We start from the raw sequence: 13,823 nt of genomic DNA on the forward strand, positions 1-13,823 counted from the left end.
TTCTGGTTTGTATTTCAGTTTCTTTAATGCTTCAAGGCTTTTTGAAAGCTAGAAATAGCTCTAGGTTAAATAAGACATTAGCATTCAAAGATTTGCTTTCCCTTTTGCATGCGTATGTTGCAACTCAATGACTGGAACTGTGGAGCAATAAAAAAAGTGCAGGCTTTACCTTTTCCTATTTCCCAGAATGCCTGTTTTAGCCTCTGAGCCTCCTCTGCTTCGGCTCCGGGGGTGCTGGGGCTTTCTCCTCCCGCTGCAGGGTCAGCGGGGCACGCGGCATCCCCGCCTGGGGATCCGTCAGGGATGACACGGCAGCGCTGGAGGTGCTGATGGCTTCACGCCTACTGGGCTCATCTCCATGGCAGGCAATGCTTTTGAATATTTGTTTTCACCCATTTTTAATATTTGACTATTAAATCGAGCTGATTCCCCCTTTGCCAGATGGGACTATGAGGAGCCCTTGTTGCTCTACTGGCTACCCAGGGGGAACTACTGTTCCTAAAAAGCGTCTCCGGCCACCACCCTGGCCACAGGGCACCACAAGCCCAACAGGGACAGTTACACTTTTCTCAGAGGAACAGAGTTTTTTCCTACCCTGTAGTGTTGACACCACAAAAATTCCCAGTACAGCGGCAAAGTGGATGCTGGAGCCTGAATAAGCCTCTGTATCAGCACTGCTCTGTTGTTCTGACCCAAAGTGAGATGAAACTGTTAAGAAAATGCATTGTGTTGAGCAAAAGACAAACAAGAAAGGGCATAACAACCTTTAAATTTACAGACTTTTTTTTAAAAAAAAATCTTTTATCTAAGTATCTGTTAGGAAACAGTCTTTTATACTTCAAGGATCCAGTTTGCCACCGTTATGCAATTCTTCTTCCAGTGTGACTCCAGTGATATCAAATACCATTGAAATTAATGGAATTAGGCTGGAGGCAGAAGCGGAAAAAGTATGATGATTCCCTGCAGAACAGAGAAAATTACTCAGGTGTAAATTACAGGAGTTTATCTACCTAGGCAAATTTTTGTGCTGATGAACTGAAAATAATCTATGCAATAGTTTCTCTTAGTGATCGCTCATCCTAAAAATAGCATCAGAGAAATAAAAATACTAACCATAAGCTGCGTTCGGAATAGCTTGAACTGCCATCTTTGCTGTCATTTCTACATTCTTGCACACCATCAGATTTGTGTTCCACTTGGTCTCAAATTATGACATTAAATTAAAAATTACAATTTAAAAATAACTAATATATTTGCAGTTACTGCATTCTGGGTGATATTTGGCATATGCCTGCAAATTTTTCTCTGCCTGCAGGACAGCTAACAACTACCATTTTCTTTCTTTTTTTTTTTTTTTTTAAATAGCAAGCCAATATTCTTCGGGTCTGCTTGCTTAAACGCGTTGGGAAATAACAAATATTGCAAAACTTGTGACAGTGTTACTGGAATTGCGACCTGGCACTGAGTGCCATTAATTGAGTACACTCAGTCTGCAGTTTGTAGTCTTTTTAACAAAAACAAATCTCGTTAAATCAGCAAGTCTTGTCTGCCTGTCACCTTGATAGGTAACGTATTGCACTGCCACCAAGGACAGGCAACAGGTTAAATGCAAAATTGTCACAAATCAAGAGTGTGTTTCCATTAAAATCCAACCAGATGTGATTCTCACTTTAAAACAAGCAGAGAAAAGGACTGCTGAGCAGTCAACTATTTATACTTTTACATTCTCTATGGTCTTTAATAGTCTTTTCCATAAGATCAAACCTATGATAATAAGCAATATGCAAAAAAAAAAAAAAAGAAAAAGAAAAAAGAGCGAGCACTTACTTTTTTATGTGCCATGGATTTCTTGAAAATCCGTATTCCTGTGAGATTCCTACTTTATGTTTCATTAGTCTTCTTTAAAGTTTAAGGACTTAAGATTTTTAGCGCAGTTGCTTATGAAATTTCAGTAAGACTTTTGACTGGTAAGAAATAATGGAGAGGTTAAAGCGATGATGGTTTTCAAAGAAATGCTTGAGAAGCTTACTGGTTTTTCTTACCTCTAAAAATAAAAACCTAAGAAGTTTTACTAAAAATGTATTGAAAGCATACCTAGGTTTCCAATGCTCTTTAAAACATGGGTTATATGGAAACTTAACAAGCATTCAGCCACAGAGATATAATTGCACACAGTTATAGGGTTGGATATTTTTGCTCTGTAAAAATATTATATAATGGTCAGGCTCCGAATTACGGTGTTTCTGGCTCTGGACCCGTAGTCTCAATTTTCAGTTGTCTTATTTGTTTTATATCATCCCTCACAGCCAACTTCCTCCTGTCTCCCCATTCCCTTTGAATGAGCTTTTCTCAGCAGAAAAGATTTCCCAGTTAGGAATTATCTGGAAAAAAAAAAGGATTAAGTTTTTGCGTAGCTCTACATTAAATGGAGAGACAAATAAACTGTGGCAGACTGTCACCTCAGGTCACTTTTTCTCTGCTTCCCCTGGAATCACATTAAAGAGATCCCAGAATCACAGTTTTCTGTTATTAATTTATATTTATTGTTGCGGCAGTACTGGACGCACTAATCTATGACAGGGATATTGTGGAAAAAATAAATGGCAGCCCTTTTAACAATATCCATTGCTGTTCGATGTATGTATATCTACTTCTGAAACATAATCTAGACACAGTTGGAGTAGCTGTAAACCAAAGAGAACATACTGTTTACTTTGCCCTATAATTGGGGACTATTAAATTTCCTAGACAGCTGGCGGTGAAGTGTCTTGCAAGCACTTCCGATTGATTGAAATTCACAGTACACCAGATTAATAGGGTGCGCTAGGTGGTCAGTGCAGACTGACAACACCTGGATCAGTTCTTGGGAAATATGAGTAAAAAATCTAACACAAAACAAAACTGGAGTGGAAGAAAAGCTGTTAAATTTAGTAGAAATTCTAAGGTATTTCTGCTTTCGTTTTTCACTCCTTACCATCCACAGACAAGGCTGTGACAAACATGATGCCAGCAGTCACTCTTGTTATTACACATTAAATTTCATTTGATCTGACGAATGACTTTTTTTCCCCCTCCTTCTGCAGATTATTCGGAGGATAAATCCATTCCCTGCTCTTTGCAGTGGGAAAATGAATGTATAACCACATTTCTACTGGCTATGGATGAACAGGGGAGGACAGTCATTCATAGCATAGAACAGAAAGGTAAGCAGTAAATATTGCTTTTCCTACATGAAATCTAATTTAAAAATACTGGCAGGCTGAGCTATCTAGAAGCTGAGCTCTTTTAAGCAACACTGCACCTCCTTGTGTTCGTAGCTCTCCTCTGCCCAGCCCAAAGAGCACCTCCTCGAGTATTTATTTTATGTGGTAGTAAGATAAATACTCGGCCTTTCATGAAAGATGAGCAGAATGATCCCTGGGCTGCAAGAGTAAGTTAGTTTTTCTAACACCCTGTGCAGTTCTAAGGTGATAATACCGAATGTCCTTTGCATTACACGAGAAAATTGTAATTCACTTTGAAATTTTCACTTTGTATTTCACAGAGGGACAAATATCCAAAAGACTATCCGGTTGGGTAGGCCTGATGAAATTCTAAAATATATTTATAATTACACTTAATGTTGTAACATTATTAAGTTTTTAATATTTTGCATAACTGATTTTTTCATTAAAACTCTTAATCACGTAAGACAGGAGAGAACACGGACACCACTTTCCAGCTGCCGGTTTAGTTTCCAAGCAATAAAAACCTTTTTTTTTTCTTTTTTTTTTACTTTGGACACACCCTGTTTCTTGGTGCTAACTGTAAGGTATGTTTTAGGGAAAGTCATGTAGATTTGCAGCCTTGTTCTGTTGGCACAAATGGCGTTTATTTTGTTAACCCTTTGTGTGGCATTTCTCTGTGAGAACAAAAGTGATTTCACTGCACAGGAAAAGCAGCTTCTACCATAAGAACAGTGGTCTGGTTTTATATAGGTTACTATTACAGCAAAGATGGTTGTAACAAAAGGTAGTTTACAAACTACACCCCTAAGACTCAAGAATTTAAGGGTAAACCGCTGAAAAAAATTCTCTTCATTAAATACATTTACTATGCATTTTAAGTAGATCCAAAAAAAAAGTGACAGGAATATTGTAAGCAAGGCACAGTTTGTTAGCTTATGTGTAGTGGCCCTCCCACAACTCTGCAATAACCAGCTCTGCTGTCATCTGCTGTTCTGCTCCTGAGCCTTGAAACTATTGTGCCGTGGTGGTTGTGATGCATGCGAACGTGACCGGAGATGAGACGTCCAATAATGCTCTAGAAATTGGTTTCATTTATGGAACCAAAGTCAAGACAGCATCAGTAGCCAGAGCATTAACTCATAGCTCAAGCCAAATCCCGTCAATTAGTTAAATGATGACATCAAGCAAAAAAGTAATGTGAAATACAATTCATGTAAGCCAAATGAGACCAAAATGGATTTTCAATGTCCTTAAACCTGATTCAGCAGAAAACTTGGTAAAACAATAGCGTTCAGTGACTTTCATGATCAATACTTCTTCATATTACAAGAATCAAACTTTATGTTTTGGCGAAACAAAAACTTCAGTTTTATTTTTGACTCTGAAATGTTGTGTGATAAAATTTATTGCAGAACTTGAAATGCAAAATTCCGTCAAATGGTTCAGTTCAATCTTTTCAGCAAGTGTAATGGAATTTTTTTTCTCATTGTTTTCATGGGCGAAATGCAGTTTCCTCCTTTTTCTTAGTATCGTTGGTCTCTTCACTCTGGTACAGATCTCACTAGAGTCTTTTCCTCTGCAACACACTGAATATCAGTCAGTTGAAGTACAGCTTCAGCTGTAACATTGTAAAACTTATAATCTTGTCAACTCAGCCCTGCTTTTTAATGTATAATGACACAAATTTGAAAATAATTTTCTAACTTTTCAGAATCTGGGTCTGTATCCAGCAGCTGCTAATCAACACAGTAGAAGAGCAGTGGAAGAAGTTAGCAACTGATTTTTTAAACATTTTAATGCACTATTTTTCAGCCAGTTTCACAAACCCTTTAGCAGGTGTGGTTTCAGTTGGGATAGAGATAACTTTTTTATTAGCAGCTGGTATAGCGCTGTGTTTTGGATTTGGGATGAGAAATACATTTGATAGTGCACTGGTGGTTTTAGTTTTAGCTAAGCTCTCGAGGCCTTTTCTGCTCCTCACCCCACCCCACCAGCGAGCAGGCTGGGAGGGCACAAGAAGTTGGGAGGGACACAGCTGGGAGAGCTGACCCCGACTGACCAAAGGGATATTCCATACCATGTGACGTCACGGTCAGTATATAAAGCTGGGGGAAGGAGAAGGAAGGGGGGGATGTTTGAAGTTATGGTGTTTGTCTTTCCGAGTAACTGTTAGGTGTGATGGAGCCCTGCTTTCCTGGGGATGGCTGAACACCTGCCTGCCGATGGGAAGCAGGGAATGAATTCCTTGTTTTGCTTTGCTTGTGTACGCGGCTTTTGCTTTACCTGTGAAACTGTCTTTATCTCAACCCAGGAGTTTTTTCTCACTTTTACTCTTCCAGTTCTCTCCCTCATCCCAACTTGGGAGTGAGCGAGTGGATGCGTGGTTCTAGTTGCTGGCTGGGGTTAAACCACAACAGCAGGTAGCAGGAGGAAAATAATATAGACTTGAAGGAAAAGGCATGCACAGCTCCCACCGTATGAGAAACCTGGCATGCTTCTTGGCTGTTTTTAATTGCCTAAAATTTACTGATTGGATATCCATAGTCATAATTCTTTTTGTTTCCACAGATTGCCCACAGCTTCCAAATATCCCAATGATAATGGTGGGTGTCACCCTTGCCATCCTTCTCATTGGCATTGTTTTACTTTGTATATGGAAATTACTGGTGTCAGTTCAAGACCGAAAAGAGGTGGCCAAGTTTGAAGCAGAAAAATCAAAAGTGAAATGGCAAACGGTATGTGAAATGCGTTCATTTTATATGAGGCTCTTTAATTTGGTTGCATGATGCACAATTGCTTTTAAAATTCTATTTGTGTCTTGGTTTCATTCTTTTAAATTCGTAGATTTTACTGGTAGATTTTCACTACTTCTAGTATTCTACAAAATAAAATTAATTTTTTTTAGTGATGAAAAATAGCTAGGGTTCAATCTCCTGGTTTAATTTTCTCCACTTACACAGAGGAACAATGACTGTAAGCTGTCTAAAATGTAGGTAAAAGGACAGAGAAACTGAGAAATTCAGGCCTTATCTTCTATCTATAGCTCGCGTATGTCTGTCTAATGAAATCTTATACCGTTTGTTCCCTTTTTTCTTTCCTTTCTGCCCTTGACTTTTTTGCTCTTCTGCAAAAGTTTTAAGGATTCTGAGGGTCTTTGAAAAAAAAACATGTTGAGCAAGCGTTTCTGGGGGCTGTCAGGAGGACAGGCTGCTGTTCACCCGCTCCATTCTCGTACAAAGCCCTGTGATTGCAACACTTCTGCAAGGATGGACACTGCCAGCCTTTCAGCTTTTGAGACGGGAAAAATCAGTTACTTACAGTCAAGGCCACTTGAGAATGTTTTCTTAATCCTTTGAGAGAGCTACATATGGTAAAAGGGAAGGATAAACTTGATAGAAGCATTTAAATTTTCTTTTCTGTTGCAAGAGGAAATGACGGGAAGGGAATGACGAGAGGCCAGGATAAAAAGCACAGGTGGGACCTGCCCTTCTCCCAGGACATGGTAGTCTGTGGGGCTCAAGCAAGAGGACCGTGACAAGTCACACCTCACCACTGAGACGCTATCTGTTTTTTTAGAATGGCCCAGCCACAACATCTGATACACAAATTATATTGGACATATTTGATAACGTGTTTTTGATGATGCACATTACTCTAATCTGGGAGGCAGACACGAAGGGAAGCGTGTTCCTGACCCTAGACTGGTTGGTGCTGCCCCATGTAGACCTCTCTTAATTTCAGTCGTTTGGAATATAAGTGAGCTGCTGAAGGCTATTCTAAAATGACCAAGGTAGGAAATTACTTCTGTACAAAGAGACCAGAAGTCCCCACTGGGGAAAAGAAATAGCTGGAGGAGAGTGTGATATTGGACATTAAAATTATGACTGGGGAAACTGAAGATGGGACATTTGTTCACTGACTTTTCCCATACAAGGACGGTGAGATAGCAGGCTCCAAAGGAGCCAAAAAACATCACTGCACAACACTTGGTTAAGGCATAGGATTTATTTCCAAAGGTATTCTAGATGATAAATGTTTGCATGGATTCAAAATGTCTATAGACAAACCCATAGGAGGAGGACATCCTCTCTGAGCCGGGAGGTTTGTGAGATGTGTGTCAGCTTTTCCATGGGCAGCCTGCATCGCCCGCTGTTGGGAATGAGTTGCTGGGCCAGGCAGAGGTTTGGAGTGAGATTCTCACAAAGTAGAGCACAAACCATCTTCTCCTGCACATTGGGAAGCCGAGTGGTGCCAGCTGGTGCATGTACAACCTGCATCATAACACTGGGTCAGGAATGATGGATCAAAATGATCCCTTCGCTGAAGAGGTGCGCTCAAGGCAGCAGTCTGTGGCTACATCTGCTTGCAGCTGAAGCAATGGCAAGATGAGTTAAATATTTAAATATTGCAAGACTCCATTTCTTCTGTTCTTGTTTTTTTTAGGAAACAAATCCACTGTACAGAGGCTCAACAACCACTTTTAAAAATGTAACTTACAAGAACCAAGAAAAGCAAAAAGGGCCCATGGCTGCAGATTTCTATTAGCACTCCGACACTACAAACTTAGTTTTACCGGCAGGAAGTCTAAAAGCACTTGTTTCTTCTCAGCTGGTTATGTGGTATGTGTTTGCACGTTGCAGTGGTATAATCATCTGTTAGAGAAAATATATCTTGTGTTGGGAAAACTATAGATAGTGGTAAAGTTTACTAGAAATATTACCCCTCCCCGCCAACTTTAATATTAAAGCCCCCCATCTTAAACAAATAGCATCACAAATATTTTTAATTTTCTCATCAATACTGAGGATTAAAAATTATCATATGTAAGCCTATACTTGTGAAATTAGGTACATGCAATGAATTGTATATTGCTTTGTTCATAAATACAATCCCATATATTTGTGTTTAGGAATGTATTTGTACCAGTCTATTTGGTGGGCTGGTTTAAATTTAAAAAGATACCTTTTCATGAATGTTGCTTAAGCTACTGAGGTTAGAGGTTCCGCATATCACCTGTGTCACCAAATACTTTTTCATCAAAACAAGTAGTGTTACTGCCTATCTTCTGTGTATCTAAGGTATAGAGAAACACCTCCTCTCTAACTCTTCTTCCTTGTCCTTTTTCCCCCTCTTTCCTTGTCCTTGTTGCTGTTTGATATTCTTTAAGAACCTGATCCCTGGGGTTATCTCAGGGAAAGTTGGGAAAGTTACACCAATCCCTTACTCACTTGCAGAATTGTTTTCTGTTACAGGCATAGCCTGCTTTTTTTCCCTTTTTTTTTTTCTCTTTCCTCTAAATTCTAGTAGAGAGGATCCAGAGCAAAAGAGGAATATTTGTAAATTAGAGACTCTAGTGGAGAAACTTTAAACCAGAGGATTACCAGAACTGTATTTTACCATTTATGTCCTCTTTAGGCACTCAAAATAAACCTCGCATGCTGGACCATTACATGAATTGTTGCAGGAGCTCTTTAGATGAGGGAAAAGTTCATACACAAAGACTTAGTATCACACACAAAGACAGTACTCTTTTGTTGATATATCCAAAATTGTGAGGTTCTTTTAATGCCCAGCAGCCAAACCATTTATTCACGTGTGAAATAATGCATTCAGCAATTTTTTTTAAACTAAGCAACAAATAGATGTATGGATTCCATTTCATATTCATTTCTATAACACTAATGAGGATTTTAAAGTCTCAGTTTTAGCTTGTTACTAAAGACTTGCCATAAATTCTTAAATTGTAATGCTGTTGTCATGCACAGCACTAGGAAAAAAAAAAAGCCCTGACAACATCAGCTAACATGCTGGCATGAAAAATTACAACATCAGGCTCTTTTAAGCTAACAATAATTTACTTTACTTTTTAATATCACTTTTCCTCTGCATTTTTTAGTACTCTGGAACAGATGGTCAAAATGTACATATGCATGTACTTAAAAAAGACGACGTAGAAACCAAAGGTACATTGACACAGTCACAGACAAACAATTACGTACATTTTCTATGGTAAATCATGGACTTGATTTAAAAAACTTGATGTCTGTTTTCTAATAAATATTTACAAAGTCTGTGCAACTTCAGTCTCTACATCCTCTGCAGCTCCTGGATGCGAGACTGATCTATTAGCTAGCTCTGACCCATGCCTGTTTTAGGGCCTGATCCAAAGCCTACTGGAGTCAATGGCTACAGATGAGGATCTAGTTTCAATGAAACTATTAGTTTTCGTTTACAAAGATTGTTTTGTTTAAACAAACTGGTTAATGCTGTCTTTTAGTGGATTAGAACCTATAGAATATATTTCTGTGCAAAAAGAAATAAACAGTATCAGATGCCTTTGGGAAGAAGGTGATGCTATAACCACGTTTTACATTCAAAAAGATTGCAGTGTGAAGGAAATGACGGCTGTCGTTAGACTGGAACAGATTAATTACAGGTTCGCATCTGTACTCTTCAGTATTCCTGCATATCTCACAGTGGGAACTGTGCACAGACAAAGGCTTGCATCCGCAGCCCTTCCAGCCCACTTCCAACCCCTTCCAACCACTAGACTCCCACAGATGTCAGTGCAAGTTACACGTGGGACCAAATCCTGTTTTCCTGGCACACGGATAAACTCACAGGAGGCAAAGCTGGCCCCCGGATCCTGTCTCAGATTCTACTTAAGTCAGGATTGCCTAAGGGCCCAGGGAAATGTGGATTTAGCCCATGTAAATTATCTGTTACTCTTCTTTGTTTTTCATGTAGAAGTTATCAAATGACAAACTTTCTCTGAAAAAAAATGAAAATATTTAAATTACTTTTAAAGTAATAAAAATCTGTACTGTTTATTAAATACCTTTTAAGTTCTGTTTCTGAGAAGGCTGATTCTCCTGCTTAATATTAGGGTTCTTCTCTAGGTCACCCATTTCAATATTGAACTACATTTCAGTATTCAGATGTTGTTAACAAAGTGGTTTCGTATTTCATATCAAACACTTGGTGGTCTACATTCCCTGTTATTACAGGAGATTTCATTTCACAAAGCTACTCACTCTCTTCCTATCGCTTGCATCCTCTAATCGTCAGCAAAGACCCAATTTGGTATGTAGGCAATGTTTACAGTCCAATTAATCTTCTTAATTGTAAAAGATGTACAGAAATCAGGCAGTATAATTTTCCCATTTCCTTTCTGTGATTGACTGTACTATAAATGTTCTGTGCACCTTCAAAATCGTCAGGATGGAAATCATTCAAATAAGGAAGAATTCATCAGAAGAGAGAAAAGAGAAGAGCTTGGTGAGGAAGGTCTCTGTTATTGAGGGACATCCAAGAACCAGGCTCATTCGTATGAGCCATTCTTTTAACAGCATTAATTTAGATCGTAATTTTTGACTAAAGCCCCAGATTTCAAGAACTTTCAAGATCTTACTTGGCATTCACCCTAGAAACAAGAGTTGTGTTCATCTTTTTTTATTAACTGTATCGTTTTTATCTCGTAGCATTTGTACCAAAGTTCATTTTTTTCCTTTTTTTTTTTCTCCATAAAATTATGAATGGGGTTTTGTGTGGTGAGTGGGATGAAAAAGTCTTTCTGCTGATTTCATGAATATTGTTTTGACCTGAGGCTGGACCTTGAGAGTGGCCAAAACATTTTTGATAGTAATGCTTCTATTCACTGAAGAGTTAAACTAAATAAAAGGATAATCATTAGCAAATTTATGGTATTTGTGTATCTTTTACAACCTGTAGAATGGTAATTTCAGTAATGAATGTTAAATGGATAAATTTTAATTTGATTTGTAAAAGTTTCACGTTAACCTGTACTGTATATGTTCAGACTTCATTCAACTTTATTGTGTAATATAAGTTGTGGGTAATGAGCCTGGGAACCAAGGCTCGGATGTCAAGTGCAATACTCTCCACGTGTTGTCTACCTTATACACACATCCAAGTTTGTTTTGCAGTGGGCATAAGGGAACTATTGCCCCACAAAACCTATCACACGCAATTTGAAATTAAAGACTGATAATTTTTATCTTTGTCTGTTTGCCACAACTTGTTTCTGTAGAAAAGGAATTGCTTAACTTTGAATAAAGATTGTAAAATTGAATGCATTTTTTCATATACTTTTGTTGTTCCTCATTTTCCATTTCAGCATGTGTCTTTATCATTTTTTTCCGCATGGTTTGATTAATCTTAGCACATTTCTCATGCTTTGGCATAATCAGAGCTTATTTTGTAACTCCTCTCCCCCCTTTTTAAGACAGCGCATGAGATTTAACGAGTCTGGATTGTCTTCTATTTGTGATCCTTCTCAAGGAAATGAGTTAATGGATGAATGCTGTAAGCAACCCATTTCTGCAACTCTGATTTATTACATGTGGCATTCTTTTTTACAGTGATCCCTAAATTGCACAACTTGCTTAAAGCTAAAGATCCATTCATTTTGTAAGTGTCACAGCAGTAATATCGTTTCGGAACTACATGGCAAAGTGCTTATTTTCTGTTTAATCTGCAAGTTACCTCTCCTTTTTTTCCTCTAATGAAACGTCGTGTATTTTGATGTCTGCTAATTTCCTGCTCTGAGGAAGGGAATGTTCCTCTGCACCCATGACAGAACTGTATTTTAAGTCTGTTGTATTCTCTGGGCACAAAATAAGTTCATGTTCTCCTGCATTTCACAGTGAATTGTGAAAACTAAAACTGATACAATTGCATAATGTATACTCATCGCACGTAATTTGGAATGTATTCTACCCCTAAAAGTCTATACATTTGTTTGTTTTTAGGAATATTCAGCCAATATTGACAGATAGCAACACGAGCACAATAATGACAGGTACTGCAGACAAATACAAAGGCTTTGGCTTTTCAAAGACCTTGGTAGATGAGAACTTTGTTTATTGAAGCTGGCTCAGTTTCTCTCTTCTACCAGTCATCATGCAAAAGCAGAGAGAACAAAAACCTGGATTTCATTGCAACCTCTCCCCTCCTCATGCTATTTACACTAGAATTTATTTATTTTTAATCCAATCAGAACTTTAAAATCATTTCAAGACATTTCTGTATTCGGATAGATGAAGTTCACAAGGCATGATGCATTTTTTCAAATGCCTTTTTCCACACAGTTAACTTTTCTCAACAGTGGGTTTTTTCATTACTCTTTCCACATTTAGAAGAGGTAGGAGTGTAAATAAACCCAAGGCCTTTATGTATGAAGAAACAGGAAATTCCTATTTAGTGTTCAGCAGTTGGATATTAACTGTGTTTGGAAAAGTGTGTACCACCAACTTCAGGCTTTAAAATTAATAAGTCTAGTTCAAACGCAAATTGTATCTCTTGTTGATCTTCTTAGGTGAGGGGTTAAAGCTTGCTTTCTCTAAAACTTTCAACTGACTTTAAAAATCAAACCTATAATTGTAGTATAATTACCGTGTAACAAGCCCTCAGTTGCTTCTGTTTTAGGATACGGTAGATTTGAAAAAGGACAGATATGAAAAAAAAAAAGAAGTAAACAACAAAAAAACCACCCCAATCCACACAGGGGGGGAAAAACCCCCAAACCAAACCAAAAAACAAAAACAAAAACAAAAGCAAATTCCCCAATAATCTCAAAGGTGATGGAGAAACTAAGCCTGAACATATATCAAACCAGAAAAAAAGCAGTTCAGGCTGAGAGTCCTAGAAATCCTTAAAATCAACGAATTGTTACAAAACCATTTGACACACTTCCCCCCTACCAGCGTCTGCAGGGAGAGAAAGTCCTCTGTGGTAATGTGTCATGAGCCAACAAATGTGGCAATCAAATGAACCACGGTCAAGCAAGAGAATTTGAATTGTTACTGATTTTACAGTGAGCCGTACCTCTCGTGTTCATCCTAGAGTACTTGCAGCTACTGCTTCAAGCTGCCTGGGACAGCAGCTGCAAGAAACCAGTTCAACGTCTCCCTCCCGTAGGCTGCAGGTTTTGGATTCCCCTTCTGACGCTCTCTGAATCCGGCAGATACAGAGCTTTATCACAAAGCGATGCTTGTCACGGAACATAGTATTTACTGTGGATGATTAGTCAGCATCCCAAAAGAGCTTGTGGAATGGCTGTCCCTGGCGTTTGTCCACTACCCGCACTCAGGAAATTCAGTCCAAAATAAATCTAGGAATTTATTGTGAGCTGGATAATCCACAGGAAAGCTGTGTAGACAACGTTCACTTTTAATCTTACTGCTTTTAATCTAGTTAATCTTTATTCCAAAATAAGGGCAAAAGTGTCTGAACGTGTTTAATTCAGTTTATGTGATTTTCTGTGCAGTTACTGATTTAATTAACTTAGATTAAATTTTAAGTTCTTCCATACTGAGACTATAAAGAGATAAAGGAGGAAAAAGATGAATAGCCTGGAACTTTCCTGCCTTTCTGCATGTCAAAGGCCAAGATACCTGGCCTGACTGGTCTGAGACCACCGTTGGCAAGTCACTCCCACTGGTTAGGAAGTCGTTAGAGCCTTTCAGTGATTCATAGTCAGAGCATCTCCTCTATTCCAATTAAAGCATTTAAGTTTTTTAACTGCACATTCACATCTGATGATAAAATCAGCCTGCTGTTAGCAAACAAAATTTC

General features: G+C 38.4%; 1 protein-coding gene across 2 annotated transcripts in view; it reads left to right on the plus strand.

The window, feature by feature from the left end:
- ITGB6 (integrin subunit beta 6) overlaps positions 1–8,999 on the plus strand; it is a 50,069-nt gene extending 41,070 nt beyond the window's left edge. For both annotated transcript variants that reach the window (XM_074595347.1, XM_074595348.1), the window contains exons 15-17: positions 3,084–3,203; positions 5,796–5,962; positions 7,671–8,999. In XM_074595347.1, the coding sequence (XP_074451448.1) occupies positions 3,084–3,203; positions 5,796–5,962; positions 7,671–7,772 (389 nt within the window). In that variant the 3' untranslated portion in view covers positions 7,773–8,999. The remainder of the gene's footprint in view (positions 1–3,083; positions 3,204–5,795; positions 5,963–7,670) is intronic.
- The last annotated feature ends 4,824 nt before the right edge of the window (positions 9,000–13,823 follow it).

Source organism: Larus michahellis, chromosome 7, assembly GCF_964199755.1.
Source record: "Larus michahellis chromosome 7, bLarMic1.1, whole genome shotgun sequence".
Lineage (NCBI taxonomy): Eukaryota > Metazoa > Chordata > Aves > Charadriiformes > Laridae > Larus > Larus michahellis.